The sequence below is a fragment of the Coffea arabica genome, chromosome 5e (assembly GCF_036785885.1).
Source record: "Coffea arabica cultivar ET-39 chromosome 5e, Coffea Arabica ET-39 HiFi, whole genome shotgun sequence".
Lineage (NCBI taxonomy): Eukaryota > Viridiplantae > Streptophyta > Magnoliopsida > Gentianales > Rubiaceae > Coffea > Coffea arabica.
Window position 1 is genome coordinate 48200510 of NC_092318.1, and position 18935 is coordinate 48219444.

The window sequence follows — 18935 nt, forward strand, 5'->3', positions numbered from 1 at the left end:
TGATGAGAGGTAGAGTTCATGTCATTTTGGGCTATTCGTTTTATTATTATGTATATAGCCAAAATTTGCAGCTCATAGATTTAGAGTCTTCGACCTATAAAGTATGGGTGTAATTGAGCATGGCATGATGCCAAAGTAAATGAATAACTCTTTGATCTGGAAGTCTTTATTAAAGCCATCACTGACTTTGGCAACATGTGAGCCCGCATTCATTTCTAGGAGTTTGTTTCTTTTCTCACCATACTAGTAGTTTGTCACAAGAATTAGCAAAGGTCAATTTTTGTGATTTGAATGTGACAAATGTTTTACTGCTTAAGCCACGCCTGAATAGAGCTGTCATGGACGAGATTTTATTGGATTCTAGCATTTGATTAATGAGGAAAATTGGTGCTGCATGTCGAGCACCTTACTATTATAAATAACAGTTCATTGGAGTGCAGCACAGTTTGGGAGAAAGATAGGAAATAAATGAATTCAATTATTAAGTGAATCTTTGAGTAGATATGTCAAGAGTGAAACTCTAATAAAATTAGAACAGATATTCTCAAGAGCCAGACTCAATTATTAGTGTCTAGTATAAGTTAATTTTATGAGTATAAGAATACATGGTTTCATTAGCAAATTTTTTTTAGTTTTTTTTTTTCACTCTTGAATGGTTTCAAATGCAAGTTTAGTAGAAATTGGAATTTATAACGCAGGTCACGAGGCTAAAATAAATAACGTAGCAATAATTTCTGTGAATAAACTAAACAAAGTCAACAAACACCGTCCTAACAAAATGAGCTTATTGAGAAAAATATATATATATGTAAAAAAATGAAAAAAAAAAAAAAAACATTACACAATGAGATCAACTAAAAACGCATTAAATTTGACAAATTTCAATTAACCTTTGTCGCAACCATCTACAACCTACCTCAACTCCATTTCAATGAGTTGCAACTCACCCAAATTGGCTAGACAACTTGTCAAAAGATTGATTGTTTACCGTAAATTCAACATCTTATTAGAGATTAAGAATTAAAAGTAGCATAAAAAAAACTTAATGCAATAATGGCCTAATATCCAGTTCCTCTCAATTAGTCATAATTCATCAAATTACGCAAGTAAATCAATGTGATGCTACTTTAATTTAACATTGACTTGAGCAAATTTAACTTGTTAGTGATCCAAATTTGACTTGATATCTGTATCAACTCACTTGAAGAAGAGATTAGAACCACCCAACCAGCAGCAGGACCACAATCAGCGCCACCATTGCCAGACCGTCAAATAAACCAAACCAGAGCAAGAGACAAATAAAGCACCGCCAGTAGAATGGTGGATAATGGGGTTGGCATCATCAACAACGTTAAGGAGGAGTAAAAGGCTACTATACCAAACATGAATAGAATCCGAACTCCAAAAGTCCACCACTCGTACATATCCTAGGCTACTCATTAAACATATAGACTAAGGGCGAACGCCCGGTATCCACGTCGGACGTGGTCCTCCTCCGCGAGGCGGCTGGGGATTCGTTTGATGGTGACGTCGAACGAATCTATTGGCTGGCAACTGTTCTAGATGCACCGGATCCTTCCTCTCGCCGTGGGCCTACTTTTGTCTCTTTCCTTGGCATTGTTTTCTTCTGCCCTGCAGGTGGTTGGCTGAGCTCGTCGGTCACCTCTCTGCCACTTCGTCAGTCTCCTTTGTACCGACTCCACCCACTCGAAGCTTTTCCTCCTTGGGCACTCTTCTTTGCACTCCAAGTTTTACCTCCTTCTGCACTCAATTTCACCTCTCTGCACGTATTATCACCTCTCTGCACTCAATTTCCTTCCGTTTGTTTGGTGCTGTTTTGCTGGCTAGCTTTTCTTCCCGCTTCACTGCCCTGTCTTTCATTTTTACTGTTTGCTTGCTCCCCGGTCCCGTCTCCACCCACTCCATCCCCCACTTAGCTCTTCAGCCGCTTCCCCTCACAAGATACTGTTCCTTTCACTCTCTTACACGTCTTCGCCCGCCTACTCTGACCTATTGCATCCTGACCAATTAGGTGGCTGCCATCATCAACCATAGTGCTTCTCCTCTTGCCTGCTCCTCCTCGCCATTGCCCTCTCCGCTTCACCAGGTGATCTCTCCTGCTCTTTCGTTGCTCTGCTTCCGCCCCCCTCTCCCTCTGTCGCCCCCTTCGGTTTTCAATTGCTTCCTCCCCCTCCCTCCTCCTCCCCATTGTCCATTCCAGCTCTAAGCTAACTCTGCTGCTTAAACCCCCTTGCTTGGGAATAGCTCGCCTCAGTCTTTCACTCTTGCTTTTTCAGTCTTTTTCCCAATTTTACTCTAGATTGGACCTTCAAATTTTTGTAAGAAAAGTTTCTAATTTCTGATCTCTTGTTTAGTACTTTACTTTTGCTGCTGTTAACGATCTCATTTCTGCTATATATTGGATAGATAGGGATCTCGTTTTTCTTCTAACAGATTGAGGGAAAAATGGAAGAAAAGTTGACGGGAAGAAGAAAAAAAGATTTAACTTTTCAAGGTTTGAATTTTTTTGTAGTTTATTTTCCAGCCATTTTTCTAATTTTACGCTAAACTGGACCTTCAAGTTTCTGCTTCCTTCTTCTTTTTGAAAAGGCCATGAATGCTGATACTAGTAGTCAATATGATTCCTTTACTAATTTGGAGAAAGAAGGTATCGCATGTGAGTCAGGGGAAAAGGGAGTTGCTGGAGCAATATATAATTCACATCCAATGGCTGTTTCTTCCCCTTTATCAGGTCTTCCTGAGTTTTCTCACCTTGGTTGGGGTCATTGGTTTACGCTTACAGACCTTGAAGTTGCAACCAACAAATTTTCCAAGGAAAATGTTATTGGTCAGGGTGGATATGGAGTTGTTTATCGTGGCCGACTGATAAATGGCTTTCTTGTTGCTGTTAAAAAAATCCTCAACAATATGTAAGTTCTTGAATGGGTTTATATATGGTCCTTCAAGTATTTTACAGAACCTGATAAATAATTGACAACGAGCCTTTTCTCTTGTTTCTAAATGTCCAGAGGGCAAGCAGAGAAGGAATTCAGGGTTGAAGTTGAGGCTATTGGTCATGTCCGGCAAAAAAATTTAGTTCGACTTCTGGGTTACTGTATTGAAGGAGCTCACAGGTACATTACTGCTTAAACCTATCTCATCATCTTTTCATTTGTGCATTAGATTTAAATGAGATGTAGATCAGTATTTTGTTTGAACCCTTAAAATTTACCGATCAGGTAGTTAAACCTCAAGGCATTTTTTGTTTAGCAAACTAACTTTACTTTACCTCTGTTGGACTTCCTTATGAAATTCAGGTTGTTGGCATATGAATATGTAAACAATGGAAATCTAGAACAATGGCTTCATGGAGCCCTGAGCCATCATGGTTATCTTACTTGGGAGGCTCGTATGAAAGTTTAGTGGGCTCTGCACAAGCGTAAGTCCATCTATAAACTTCTTCTTGTCTTTGAAGTTATTGTTAGGTTCCATTTTAAGTTCAAACGAGATATGCTTCTTGCATTCTTGCATATTTGCACGAGGCAATTGAGCCCAAAATGATGCATTGAGATATAAAGTCAAGCAATATACTCATTGATGATGACTTCAATGCTAAACTATTTAATTTTGGTCTGGCTAAGTTGCTCGGTGCAGGAAAAGTCATATTACAACCAAAGTTATGGGTACCTTTAGGTGGGTATTTATATCAGGTATCCGATCTCAATTGAACAAAGTCTCCTTTTCCTTACTGCTTTCTGTTTACAAGCTCTCTAATTAACCCAAACTCGACTTTTCTTTTTCTGACATTCTGTGTTTCCCCCATTTTTTAACCCATATAGATATGTAGCACCTGAATATGCAAATACTGGCCTCCTAAATGAGAAGTGTGATGTTTATAGCTTTGGGGTTGTGCTTTTGGAAGCCATTACTGGAAGAGATCCTGTAGATTATGGTTGCCCTGCACCTGAGGTATGATAGATAGCAATGTTCGAACATATATACACATGTTTGTCTCTAAATATCAAAAGTTTTGGCTGAAGAATTGGCATGCTTTTACTAAGCAGTAAACTGGATTGTTTAAAATTAAAAATATTTTGATTCAGATAAAATTTGTCATGAATCATATGAAACTGCAATTCACAATCTTGAGCCGTAATCAATCACAATATGTACTTTATCTACTTTCCCTTCCTCTGTTTTCCAATGTTTTCTTGAACCTACAGTATCCAAGTTTGATATCGAAGTTTGGAAATACACATCATGATGATTGGCTCTGAGTATAGAAGATTTTCTCAGCATTATGAAAAAGATTCGTATCTTTACTATCTTGATTTCTAGTCATTTGCTATTTGAAATTGACCAACTACGAGGACATCCTACCACTCATATTGAAATTGACTGAATGTTTTGATTCAGATTTTATTTGCATAATTTCTACGTTCATATTGAAGCCTGAATCTTTTTCATCTAATAATCTGGTTGCAGGGTGTTCATCCATGCGATAAGAGAAGCATCAGTCAGTATCAGTGCCTTTTTCCTGCAATAGATTTTTCACTGGCAAGTGTTTCAAATCTTTGCTACCAGTCATTTAGGGTGATATAGTGTTATCATTGGTCTTGAATCTTGATTCATGTTTAAATAGAAAGTGATGAGGATACATTGTGGAAGGCAAATGTCAGGGAAACAAAAAAAGAAGTTGCAGTTAGAGGAATGAACTTCAAGAAATGGTAAACCACTTTATTGTTATTGCATTAGAAGTTGAACTTTAATCGCCACCACAAGCTTGTGTTCAGGTGCACATAAGCTCACACTTACCATCTGTTGAAATAGATTGTAGCAGTTTCAGTTTTGAGTAAGTAACCTCTGCTCCGGGGTACTTTAATAAAGTTTTTGATTTTTGGCCGTCTTGGTCCTTGCTGCTTGGTGACAAACGCATATAATAGAATGGGGCTTAGTCACATGGTTGATTGGGAGTTAACCTTGGACTATGATGCAAAGCATGGCTTCTCTCTCTCTCAACCATTGTTAATTCAAGGGAAGATTAAATACTCATATGCATATTTATGAGTCTTTATACAATATAGCTGCATATCTATGAGTCATTGTGCAATATATAGATATGGGTAGCTATAGTTATGCCTTACTGTCTATTAGATATGTATTTAGATTGGCCATGCATAAAAACATGTGAAAGGTTCGACCCATCCACATGAATCATTTAGGAAGATTCTTGTGAATGAGATTGATTCTTTTCTACATTACCTTCTCTAGAACACTCTTCCGAAAAACAAATATCATGGATGCAGGTTATTGACACGAAAAGAGAGAGAGATGGCTATTGTTACCCACAGTAGATTCTTGTTTCATATGCCATCCACATTTGGTAATGACTGTCACTCTTCAGTCAAGAAATAAATTGCTCAGCAGCAAGTTCTCATACGATTAGTATCTATCTCCAAAAACTTTAAACTCCATTTGGATGATGTGCTATTGTTATATCTGATTGTATTTTGGCAGCAAGTCTTGATCAAAGCATGTAAGCTGTGAAGCAAATCGGATGATAGACTATTTAGCTAATGTATGGGATGCTAACAATAGGATATCTTTTATTATGATGTTATACTCCACCATTTTTTAGTTGCAGCTAGACGGCTGTTTGGGGATTTTATTCTCGTTTTGTATCTCGATATGATTGTATATTATTTTAAAGTTCCTTTTATGCAACAAAATTTACGAAAACTGCAAAAGCTAAAACTATAGCTTATTTTCGCTATTTAATAAAATTACAAAAACTTCAAAGATATTGATGCACTTTTGCCTAACTTTTCATATTTAATATCTGAATTTGAATAACTAGACATTTATGGGTAAGATTGAAAATTACACCGCGCATTGTGCGGTGGCCACCACCTAGTAAGTCATATTCACCAATCAGTCCTCAACAGGCAAGTCTCCAAATTTTTTTGAAAGTTTTGTAGATTAGAGGGATTGCATTTTTTAGGAATTTTCTTTACTATAGCAACAGGCTCGGTTCTTATTTTTCTGGTCAAACCGGGGTCAAATCCGGTCAAATTGGATTTTGACCTAGTTTGACCGAGTTTTAAATTTTCTGATTTTTAGAGTTAATTCGGATCGGACTAATGGCCGGTTTTCGATTCGACCGGCCGGTCCGGTCAAAGTTTTAAAACAGTGTTAAAAAGTGGTCAAAAACTTGGGTTGACACCAAATTTTATTCATTTGAATCTATGAAGGAGGAAAATTTAACATTTTAAAAGTGAGTAGCAAAAAAATTCATTTAACAAATGTAAAGGGCATTTTGAACGATTTCTCCTCTTTTTTTCTATATAATGTCCAAATAATAGGAATCCAAATGAATCTCTCACATTGCTAGACGCATCAAGAACGAGGCTGGCTTGATTACAAGTTTGTCCATCAAACGCATTAACTGTTCTAGTGTTTAACCACTTATTTTATTACTTCTTCAGCTTTCAAACACACACTAAACCACCAGTCCTCAAAACCACTGTTTTCATTCAGTCCAAAATTCCAGGTGGGGCTTAATGCTTTCTCCTCATTCCTTTTCACATAATTCAGCTTCATTGGTCAGGACAAATCCCAAGTGTATGGATATTATTCCAAGTTCATAATTTTTTGTAGAGTAGAAGTAATGATATTCCCAGCAGCAAAGCCAGAAATATTTGCCTTGGAAAGCAAATCTCTAAACCAATTGTTAGACACCTCAAGAGAGATGCTGACTTGTATACTCTCAATTTGGACCATTCGTCACCGATATTGCTCAGATCTGTTTCTACTTCAGGATAAAAAATTCTTATTACATTTAATGTAAATTTGTATTGTTTTGGTGTAATCATGAATATTATACCAACTTACTCATATAAGTTAACAAATTCAAATTCATATCCAAATTGTACAAATTTATATATAAAAAAATTATAAAATTTATATCAATCAGTTTGTTCTAGATAGAACTCAACTTGTAATGCTTCATTTTCATGCGGCTACAAAGTGCATCTAAACTTGCTCAAAATTAGGGCCAAAATATGACAAGCAAGCGTACACTTTCTTCGTGTCTACATCCACTCTATCCATATGCGTACTCTTCATCAACCTAAGGTAGACTAAGTGCTTAGGAAAGTCTCCAAGGGTGCGTGGTTTTGATGACGTGTCAGTTCATGATTTGCTGAAATGTTGTCGTCCTCCAGCTGCTCACGTGACTTGATGGTTGGAAATTGGGATGTGAATTCCGTTTGTGAGCCACCGAGTCTTTTTGCTTGCATAAAGATTTGGTTCTTTATGTCGAGGCATATTAGATGGTTACAAAACCGCACAATGCACGAGGCTGACGGAGCTTCTTGATTTGGTAGGTGAAACTGTGGCAGTGGTTGATTCAAACTGTGCAGAGTTGGCAACATGGCATGGAAGTGCATAAAAACTTTACATTGATATGTTATTCTCAAGGAAATTTTTAGATTTCACAGGAGTCTGATCCATCGCAATGGTTAAGAATCTTTCTTCTTTTTTTTTAAAAAAAAAATTTCCTCCCTAAAGTATGGGATCAATTTCTTGATATTAAATAGAACTTTAAGCAATTGCTATCTTCCTGCTATGAGGGATTTAGAAATTTTCATGAATTTGAATTATCAGTAACGGCTATGTTAATTAATGCCAAATACTGCTAGACTATAAAGAAAGGTGGAACCCATTTCGTTTAGGAGCTATTCATTTTCTCACAATGCACCCAAAATTTGCTTTTTTTGGAATTAGAGTATTCTTTTTTTTTTTTTTTACTCGAGCTACAACATCTATTACATATTCTATCCTATTCTAAGGGGAGCAGAGAGCCCAACTTGGTTATCATACGAGGAGTTAGAGGGAAAAGACTCGTCAAGATCAAAGATGTGTATTATTACACGTTCTTTGAATTTTTTTAAACTACAATCGCACGAGTTGGAATACTTGATCCATAACTCAGCGGGAATTTTAAATCTCTCATCGGTGGCCAACTTACTAAAGGCAAGTCAATCTATAAAATAGGGATGTAGTTAGTGACGCCAAAGTAACTGAATTAGTCTGGAAAAAAGTAAAAAGGTTTTTAGTTTGAAAATTCAACATAGATAAACATTTACCATACCATGTGATTTGGAAAGCTTGCACTCCCAATTGTGAAGGAGAGAAGGAAATTCAACCTAACAGATAACTGCTAGAGGACCTGAGTCAAGTAGAGGGCCTTTGATCAATTAGAGAAGCCCTCGCCTGTACTGCTGTTTCCTGCGCGTAGGACCGTCTCCTACTCCGAAACAGAGACAACTAAAATGTGATAACGGAAACTCTACAATACTGCTGAAATGAATTGATATGAAGCGCAAATCTAAAGGTAGCTCCAAATAGTCAAAGTGATACTAGTTGGACTCTAGAAAAAATGTTGAGAACTAAATAGGAAAAACCAATAATATAATATGCTGCACTAAATAAAAGATTTTTAATTAATGCTTTTAGCCTTGTAGAGTTTTGTAGTGTTTTTAACTAATCCATAACGCAGTAATCATGGATTTTTGAAAGAATTAATTTCAATAAAGCCCTCCAATTGTGAATATGTGATACTTGAGTGCTCTATAAATACTTTTGTCTATTTGGCCCCTCAAGTTATGATGTGTATCAATTCGACTCTCAAATGTACTACTACTTTAGTTTACACCCGTTATTTCCATTCTTATTACTTAGTTTCATTAGCAGCACTTAGAGAGCTTCTAGGAGCAAATATCATTAGGGTAGCTACCCCTCGTCTAATTCCAATTTAAGGGGCCTTAGGCCTCTCCTTTGTCCTTCAAAAAAATAAAAAAAAAATAGAAAAAAAGCCTCGCCTTTGTAACCAAAAAAAAAATACACACACAATTGGTCAATTTCACTATTTATCTTAAATAAGGGGAAGCATTGAAACGACAATTGATAGATAAGGGACCAAATTAGTAGAAAGGCTAATAATATATGAAGGCATGGAATGGTGGGGGTGCAATTATAAAATCTAAAAGAGGCAGAATTTAAAGTTGACAAATTGATTGGCATTTTCATGTTTTGGAGGATTCATTTAGACAAAATTACCCCAAAAAAAATTTAAAGAAAAATCCATTCTCCAAACGTAGTACTCTATCATGGCCTATAAAAGTAAGAAATGGCACGTATAAACCCATAGTGTGTGTTTTGTTCATTTCTTTTTGGGTCGGATTTTTTTTTTTTTTTTTTTTTTGGGGGTGCCATCAGCAACGTGAATGAACTCAGAAAACCCCACGATAAAATGCAAAGAAGAAAAAAGGTATCCACTCGTGGTACTGAAGTCTCCTAGTTGTCCGTACTGGAGAGTCTAGACAACTCCACTCAATCAACGAGTCCTCAAATCTCCAACTCCTTTTTCCTTTCAGTCCAAAATCAAACACCTGGTGGGTCTTCATGATTTCTCCTCAATCTTTTTCACATAATTCAGAATTACCCATCAAGACAAAGCCAAGTAGTTTGATATTTTTCAAGTTGATAATTTTGTAGAGCAGTAGTAATGATATTACCAGTAGCAAAGCTAGGAACACTTGCCTTAAAGACAATCTGCAAACCCATTGCTAGACGCATCAAGAAAGAGGCTACCTTTCACCCTCAATTTAGATTGTTCATCACCAATATTGCCCAGGTCTAGTTTCTACTTGATGATACTACATCCCTTTTTGCAGCTCAGGTTTTTTAGCTATTTAGTTCTTTTGTTTTTCTGGGTTATAATTGAAATTGAATGATACTGCAAGATATCTTGATTGTAATGTTAATGCTCAGTAAATTCTGCTGCTGTAGAATCTTGTAAGTTGGTGTAGTTAGATTTGCTTTCCCCTTCAGTATTATCTTCTGATATTTCTTAGAATTGATCTTCTGATTTGTCATGAGTCGTCTGCATTATATTTGTGGAAAATAACAAGGAGCCCAGATATTCTATGAAGGATTGATGGAATGATGTTTTGGAGAATAATTTCAAAGCTATAACATTATTCGAAGATAAATATATAATAAAACAATTGGTGGCGTTAAAGAGGAAACAAAAAGCATCGAGAAAGAATAAGGCTATTGTATTTTTTATTTGCTTTGGATAGAAGCCATTTGGAAACCATTGTGACTGTAACAAATGTATTTAGGCCCTAAAGGACATCACGAAATGATCTGAAACATGTCACTGCTTTGTTATTCAATGTTGGCCCTTGCTTGGAAACAAAGATTGTAGTTATAAGAAGTGCACTCACACGTTTGCGTGATAGCTGTAAGCAAATAATGACTCAGGGAACTTGATATTGCATTATTGCAATCTGAAGCCATACCTGTATTGTGTCGAACTGTAAGGGTATAAGGGCGTAGGAGATCTGTAAAAGCTGAATCTTTCATCAGAGTTGGTGGAAGAATCTGTGAGTAGTATATTAGAATGATGCTCTTTCTTCTCTGCTTATGGGGATTTTCTTTCCTGCATAGACTTCACAGATTCTTTTCTGTTCTTGCATCAGGCAAACCACAGATTAACAACAACTATACAGAGGCAAATTTATGGACATGCGACAGACGTTGCAATTCGCCCTCTGAATGAAGAAAAAGCTGTTCAAGCTGCTGCTGACCTGTTGGGTGAATTCTTTGTTTTTACGGTAATACTGAATTTCTTCTCGTGTATCATTTTAGATTGGGTCTCTGAGTTCATTATTCTTAAAGTCCTTTGTCTTGAACTTTTTTAGCGTGTAATTGATTTTTCTACCCTGTGGTTTGACTTGCTCTCAATTTGCTGTGGTGAGGATGTCCTGCCTTTTGGTCTATTGTTGTTAATAATTGTTGTATTAACAAATAACAATAGGTATGTTTCTTTTCAGTGATATTTAGAATTTGACCATGCTTGACTAACTCTGATGGTCATTGTGGGTAGTGATCCTGTCCACTTCAAGACATAAATGCCATCTTGCTTTATATTTGAGCAATTTTGTGCGTTCTGCTTTCTTTTGTTGTATTTAACTCTTTCAACAATATAAAAGTACCAATATTTTATGCCTGAAAGGACAGAACAAAACATGCTTGTCCGACAAGAAAGATTTATATATCTTAGAAGGATCTCACTGTTCTTGAATTTTTTCCCCTTTATGTAACTTTTAAAATTGAAAATATTTGTCATTAGGCTGTCAATGATTGTTCTACAATACGCTTAAGTTGTTCTACAACAAAATTTGTTGTTCTTTGTATTTAAAGAAAGTTAATTAAGAAGTAAAAGGTTTAATTTTTTATCACTACAAATGATGGTTGCAAAGAAAAACAAAAACTGACTGAATCAAATGGAGCACTTTTCTAGGCAAGAAGGAAGTAATAAGAGAGTACACCTATGAACAAATTCTATATATGGAAGTAAAAGATTTGCACCTACAGTGCAATGCTACATATGGTTAAATGAAAAATTAACCCTCTACGGACAAACTAATAACACGAAGAACTATGAAAATTAATTGAAGGTACATTTAAAGAGGAGAAAGGACCATAATATTTTGAGGGAAAAAATCAAACGGAGGGGAGGGCAAGAAAGTATAACAAAATCTTTTGGGGAAAAGTTAGGAGATAAAATAAAATTTATATAATGTTAGAAGTAAAAATGCAGTTTGTCAGAAGTTAGGGGCTACTGCTGCTGCTGCTCCCCCATTGCCTCCGCCACTGGTGATGGATATTGTGAGTTGTGACTCAACTATATCCATGAATCACGTGAAAGAGTGCAACTTGTAGAATCAACCAACAGATGGCACTTAATTTTCATGACTATATGGTGAAAAGTAGGATCTCTTCTGAAGGACGACATGCTTTATACTTGTTCTCGTTTGTTTTCAAGTAAAGGTAACAAATTTTACAGTTTTAGGCCAAATTGGAAATGGTGTATTGTTGGGTGCAAGTAGTAAGATTACCGTTCGGGAAACAAATTGTAACAAGCACAGTTGTTTGGAGGTGTAAGATGAAATTATTTACTTGTGTTATTTTGTAGTGCTAAAACTGGATGTGCATACTCTTTCAAGTTATTTGTTGTGATTCTCTTTCTTTGTCTTTCTGCTTAAGACACTATCTCATGGTCCATTTCTTTTTATTAGGTAGTCGGAGTGGCTGTTCTCTTTGAAGTGCAAAGAAATGCTAGATCAGAAGCTAGAAAGGAAGAAATGCGTAAACAAGAACTAGAGGTCTGTATTTTTTGTTCATGTAGTTTCTTTTTTCTCCTTTTCTGATGCTTTTTGTCTCTATTCTCTTTAAGATTTCTCTTTCAAAATAATTAGGCGGTATGTTCAATGGGGAAAATGATTGTCTGGACTTTTATGATGACCTATTATTAAAATAGTTCTCCATTTTGCTGTGATGAGCGCTTTTCTGTTGTCATATTCTGGTATACATCACTTTCCAAAGTCACTTGTTCCCTTTGAACTGTCTACATAAAGATAGCAACCGGATCAACTGCCAAAAAATGTAGGATATGGACATTCCCCTGATGGGATCCTGTAAATGTCCTACGCTTGTGAAATTCTAATGGTTTTGTGGACATCTCATCTGGAACGCCTTTGTTAGGTCGAAAAGAACATTATAATGAATTAAATGGCACACTGTAAAGACTTGTGAATATTTAAAAATCAAGATGGGACACATATCATAAAATTGTTTGTTTGAAGGAAGGTAAAGTGGATAAGGAGAATTGAATCTTGTTCTGTTAATGACTTATTCTTATGGTAAGTTCAATGTTCTGCACTGATCAATGCCAGTTGTTATTGTTTCCTTGTTATGGTGAGTCCTGTGTTCTGCAGTGATGAATTCCATTCGTTATTTTTTCTAATCACCTCATTTTTTAAATTTACCTGTTTCAATTTCACTAGTTCATCAAAGTCCTTTTTAAGAAGTATGGGATAGGAACACTTCCAATATCCCATGATTTTTATGGCTTACATGTGTAAGGCTATGACACTTGAAGGACATCTGGTGTGATATTTCTTTTGCTAATTGTAAAGTGAACATGAGTTGTTCAACCACATCGCTTGTTAAGAGACTTGTTAAGACTTGAACATGGCTCACCATTTTATCTGTTGAATATTGTAAAGACTGCCTATATTTAATCATTCTGATATATAGCAACTTGGAGTGCTCAGAAAATAAAAGCAACTTGGAGGACCCTGTACACTTTGATTTCCTCATGGTCTCATGGTGCATGGTCATTTGTGATAAAGCATAAATGACTGTGGAGACCATATAATGCATATGCTAAGAAAGTTGGTTGCCTTTAAACAACTCATTGCTATACTGTAGATTGCTAAATTACCATCTAGAAACATTGTGCATCTAGTACTGAAATAGGCTGCACATGTCTGCTGTGAAATTTTGATATGGCAGATTATCATGGGTTCTTAGCTTCTGTTGCTTTGGTCATTTGTGTCTGTGCAGTATGCTAGCTAGCTAGGTAAAGCCATACACTATAGCTAGAAGATGCTTAATCATATCATTCACAGGGAAGAGAAGTGCCTGTCTATGCGACATAGTTATTGTCAAGAATTTCTTGACATTATTCTTTTTGTTTTTTTTTTATTTAATACATTGTTGAGCAATCAAGCAGTAGTTTCTTGGTCCTTTTTTTTGCAGCAGAGTATCAGAGTAAAGTCCATGAAATTATCCCTTTGCTAACTTTGCGCATTTTCTTCACTAATTTGACATGAAACATGCTTATTTCTTCAATTAGTTTTTGAGCACGTAGGAAATCATGGTGTTAAACATTTTTCTGCGCAGGAAACCGAGTAGAGTTGAGGTTATTTCTCTCAATGTGAATTCCTTCTGCTTCTTTTTTTCATATGAGAAATTAATTTGTTGTCATTCATATTAGGCATTGAAGCAACGAGATGAAGATTTGTCCAAAGAAGTTGAGATTCTCAAGTACAAAGTCGTGGAACTGGAGCACCTTGTTAAAGGACGAAGGCATAATATTTTCAGCTTGACGCAAGCTGATAGCATGAATGACAAAGTTAAAACTTGATTTATTGTCGTGTCATGGCAGTAAAAACTTGTCCAATGGGAGTCGAAATACTCAGAATGGAACTTTGACCAGAGATGCAAATTTTAGGCATTTCTGAGAATCTGTAGCTGCTCTTGCCAAACTAATATGACTCAAAAATTCTTGACTCCTTGCGGGAGCAAAATCAGATAATACAAGTTGTAGAAAGATGTATGTTCACCATCTTTTTATGTGGATCAGCTGGACTAGATAAAGCGCATTTGGATATTAAACTTGCAATAGGGAGCCGAAGCAGAGTTCTGTCTCTTTTGCTCTGCATGTCTATTAGCGCGAGTACATTTAGCTGTACTCTATTTTGTAGCATTTTCCTAATCAACCACCATCATCAGCCTCTGTTTCATGTCATTCCTTCCACATTGAAATCGCCAACCAAAAACCAGAACCACTTCAAGCAATGGCTAAGCACAATATCCAGAGAGTTTATTTGCAAAATGAAAAGATTTATCATGCTATTAGACCACCAGAGTGCGAATTTCGGGGACCAAAAATCTGGTGGTTATGGTTTCTTTTATGAAACTCTTATTTTTTTTTTTTTGGTTGGTTATTGTGATTTCAATCTTTTTCTTGGTGGTAAACTCTTGCAATTTATAGGCAAAAACTAGTAAATTAAATCGGTGTTTTTTTCCCTCAATTTTCTGGTTTCAACACCATATATGATTGGGCAATTTAATGTCAATTTGACTCTGTGTATAAAAGGATTTGTTTTGAAGTGGTAATTTGACAATATGGTTTTGTTGGAGCAATGGAGCTGCAACAAATGTAAAAGAGCAATTGAAGGAAGAGTCGGGATTTGGCAGTAATATAGTAGCATTTTAAGGAAGCAGTTTTTAAAAAAAAAAAAAAAAAAGTTCTCCTTGTTCCTTCCGGGGATTATAAAAAAAAAAAAAAAAAAGCACCAATAGAATTATAAACAAACCGAAAAAGTAGAATAAAAACAGAACATTGGAAATATTAACTTACAATTTACAGTTAAAAACAGAACAGATAGATATCGATACGTACATTAAAACATTGGAAATATTAACTACTTAAAACATTAATTGTTTCCCTAATGCAAATGAGTCAAACTTTGTTCAACGGATAGATATGAATACGGGGAATATGTGCAATCTTGGGCCACTCTGCACCACTTCCTTTGGTGCATCTCTCTGCTAAAAGAGGACACCTGGTGATAGATAGATAATTTAAATTGGTTAAATTGGTGAGGTGTCGCATTGCTTCGGCAGAGGGCAATTGTCTGAGGTTAGAGCAATTACTAGTCACCAATTTTCGAAGATTCCGAAGGCTACCCATCCACTCTGGAAGAACTTCCAACCCCTCAAACCTGCAAAGAAGTAAAGTTCCCAAGGTAGAGAGATGCTGAATTTGGTCTGGGAGAGACGTGATTTTTGGCCATCCATACAATCCAAGACTCTCCAGAGAGACGAGATTGGTGGTGGAGTGTGGCCCCGGAAAATGATCAAGGTCGTCAGAGAAGCCACCGAGTTCCAAGTACCGGAGACTAGGGAATACCTTAATTGATGAAGAAGAATTCGAGGGAACCATTGCATCTGACCACTCCTCTAGACTTCCCATGTTCCGAAGCACAAAGCGCGACAGTTTCGGAAACAGAGTGACTGGTTTCCCATCTCTATTACTACAAGAAGCGCTGCGCCTTGCATTAATATCGAGACCATAGAATTCTGCCCCAATGCGCTTCACATTGTGTAAGGAGACCATCTCTAAGGACTCGAGACAAGGCAAGTCCCCTAGTGGTGGTACTTGTTCACACTTACCCAATTCCTCCAACGTGAGGCGTACCAGATTCCGAAGTACCGTCACGCGATCCTTTGCCACCATCCACGACGGAAACCTTGAACCTTTGAAACCACTAATGGCTAAATCTTTCAAGTTTGGGTGAGGTTGGAGACCTTCCATGACACTGTTGATGTTGTCGTCACAATCTTCTTTCGTGCCATCCCATGAAAGTCTTAAACCTTGAATGCTTGATTTTTTGGACAAATTTGCTTTTGCTGCGGATTCAAAGCTGCTCACATTCTCAAGTCCAAAAATTTTTAGCTCGCCTCGGAGGTTGCGCAAGCATTCCAACTCCTCAAGTTGACATCCCTTGGCTTGGCTTATCCTGAAGTGGGGCAACGTCCGAAGATTAGCCAACTGCCCAATCCCTGGGAAAAAACATGATTGGCCCATAGCAGATGAACACTCGAAATGCCTCAAGTTAATTAAATTGCTAAACTTCTCAGGTATCTCTTTCAAGTAATACACTTTCAAGGTCATCAAATCAAATTGTAGAGCTTTGTGATGGAATCTGGCAGAACGGTGATTTTTGTTCGACTGATATCAAGATGTATTAAATGTTTCATATCACCCACTGCATTCGGGAGATGAGTAACAAACCAGCAGTCTACTATTAACACAGAAAGATATCTAGACCTTTCCAAAATGTCTTCGAGCATGATACCATCACCCCCAAAATAATAAAGCGTTTGCAAATTTGGAGGAATCCCTTCGATATTCTTTAACACCTTCCCTCGACTCTGAATGACGGTCAAATGCACAACTTCGTCATCGTGACTGACTACCATGCCATCCTCTGTGTTTAAGAAACAATTATTTGACACTTGCAATGAAAGATCATGCACAAGGTCGTGCATCCTGCAGAACTCGATTCCGTACTCAGGAGCAGCTTGCAACAAAGAACTCCGAAGCAATATGTTGAAGTAGTCGCTGCCTATATCCTCCATTTGCAAATGACCTCCTCCCATGGCATCATTAATCAATCCCTGGGCCATCCAAATCTGTATCAAGTTTTTTTTGTCCATGACAGTGTCCTTCGGGAAGATGGAACAACTTGCAAAGCATTGTTTCACTGGCAATGAAGGTAAGTTGTCGTAACTCAGCCTCAGGACCGACATGACTCCACCTTCATTATTGGTCGACTCGTTCCATAGTTCATTCTTCTCAAGCTTCAACCATTCCGAGGCATCCTTTTTGGAATACAACAAACCCCCAATCACTTTGATTGCTAATGGCACGCCGCCACACTTTTTCAGTATCCTTCTGCCAATGTCCACCAAATCTTGAGTCTTTCTTGCACCACCGTCTGCAAATGCTAGTTTTTCAAACAACATCCAGCTATGATCATCTGAGAGGATGCCTAGATGATGTAAACCAGATGTTTGCATTGCTGAGGCTACCTCATCACTACGTGTGGTAGCCAATATTTTGCTTCCTGGAGCACCCCCTATTGCCAACAGACATCTCCTCATGCGATCCCATTTCTCTCGATTGTCATTCCAAATATCATCAAGCACAAGCAAGCAACTTTTTCCTTTCAGATTTTCTTGAAGCTTCCTCACCAATGCTTCCCTGGTTGTCGTCTCAGCGCTTTTTCCCCCGAGGGATTGAAGCATCTCATTCAACAGCCTTTCCACTTTGAAATCATCAGACACACACACCCATATTGTTTTATCAAAGTGCTTCACTACAATGTCATTTTTTAGCACCAATTGTGCGAGGGTTGTTTTACCCTGGCCACCCATCCCAACTATTGAGATGACAGGTAAATCCTTCTTAAAGTCTGAGCTAATTAACATGCTTACAACTTGAGATACCTCAACCTCCCTTCCCACCGTTTCTGACTCGTCCACAAAAGGATCAGTCGACCGATCCTCTTTGTGATCAGCAGATGTCATGGGTAGTTGAGCTGGATGAAGCCCGATCTGATTTGCTTCTCTGTAAGCTTCCTCTAGAGATGCGCTAACATTCTTGATCTTGTTAGCCATCTCTAGACGAAAGGAAATAGGATTTGAGGAAGAAAAGAAGTTGCGTACCTTGTCGCGCTTCCGATTCTCAACCTTCTGCCGCAGAACTTCATATCCGAAGTCATCCAACACGATCTCAGCATCACGTGCTATGGACTGGAGCCTTTTGAGCCAGAGCTGCACGGTTTTGGTTGTTGATTGCTTGCATTTAGCATCAAAAATCAAAGCTTCCATCGTCCTTACATTGTCGGCAAGCTTCTGAAGGTCTTTCTTTACCCCCCATGCCCGGCTGATCTCGTCGGCAGCAAGTGGAAGTATCTTATCCAAGATCACACTAACAAAACTAAGCACGGTGTCAGCCATCTTCAAGGGAAACTCTTTAACAGATGAAGGTAAAATGCTTTGTTTGAAGTTGAACAGTTGAACTATATTTTTTGCAGGCAGAGATGGTCAACATTCAGCAGCTAGCGTTAGAAAGCAGGGAATCCATTACTTATCTTCCATTTCACTTTTAACAAAACGAAATTTCCTACCAAGTTGGAAAACTAATAAAAAATAAAAGTACTGCTCCAAGAAAAGACTAGAGATGATGTCCAACGACCAATTCAGGACCACACGGCTTGTGGGTACCATTGAAATAATTGAATCCATAGACCAAACCAACTTTTTGTTCTCGTGGCAGCATTCATGTATTTGGGTAAAGTGACTACTACACTTGCAATCGAGTAATGCAACTTTGCATATGTGACAAAACTTATCTGTGCCTATGCTTACACTACATTACCCCAATGTTCTCATAATTCATTGCCTAACGCTGGAGAGAAGTGTTAAAAACAGAAAAAAAAAAAAAAAAAAAGAAGAAGCTTTGTTTCTTTCTTGAACAAAGCAATGCAGCAGCATGTATCTTCCACTTATTTTTTTTGTTTTTCTTTTCCGTGGCTTTTGGTTGGGTCTTCACATGTTAATGCAAAATATGGTGCTTATGATAACAATAACTAGAATGGTATAAAAGTCTGGTCGGATGCAATGTGGGTCTCGTTTGGCAAATGAATTTTGGAGCGTTTGTTTAA

The 18935-nt window shown here is 37.4% G+C and overlaps 1 protein-coding gene, 1 long non-coding RNA gene and 1 pseudogene across 2 annotated transcripts in view; all 3 read left to right on the top strand.

Annotated features, from left to right (window-relative positions):
• Window positions 1-1232: 1232 nt before the first annotated feature.
• Window positions 1233-5668, top strand: LOC113687908 (probable receptor-like protein kinase At2g42960; annotated as a pseudogene).
• A 3615-nt stretch (window positions 5669-9283) lies between these two features.
• Window positions 9284-14263, top strand: LOC113743469 (uncharacterized). The gene is made up of 4 exons (XM_027271487.2): window positions 9284-9697; window positions 10548-10682; window positions 12150-12236; window positions 13913-14263. Exons 1-4 carry the CDS (start codon window positions 9569-9571, stop codon window positions 14060-14062), a joined length of 501 nt encoding a protein of 166 aa, XP_027127288.1. The 5' UTR covers window positions 9284-9568; the 3' UTR covers window positions 14063-14263.
• Window positions 14264-15003: 740 nt separating this feature from the next.
• Window positions 15004-18935, top strand: part of LOC140006640 (uncharacterized) — a 38152-nt gene continuing 34220 nt past the window's right edge. The window contains exon 1 of the long non-coding RNA XR_011814370.1: window positions 15004-16344. This is a non-coding gene — a long non-coding RNA (uncharacterized lncRNA). The remainder of the gene's footprint in view (window positions 16345-18935) is intronic.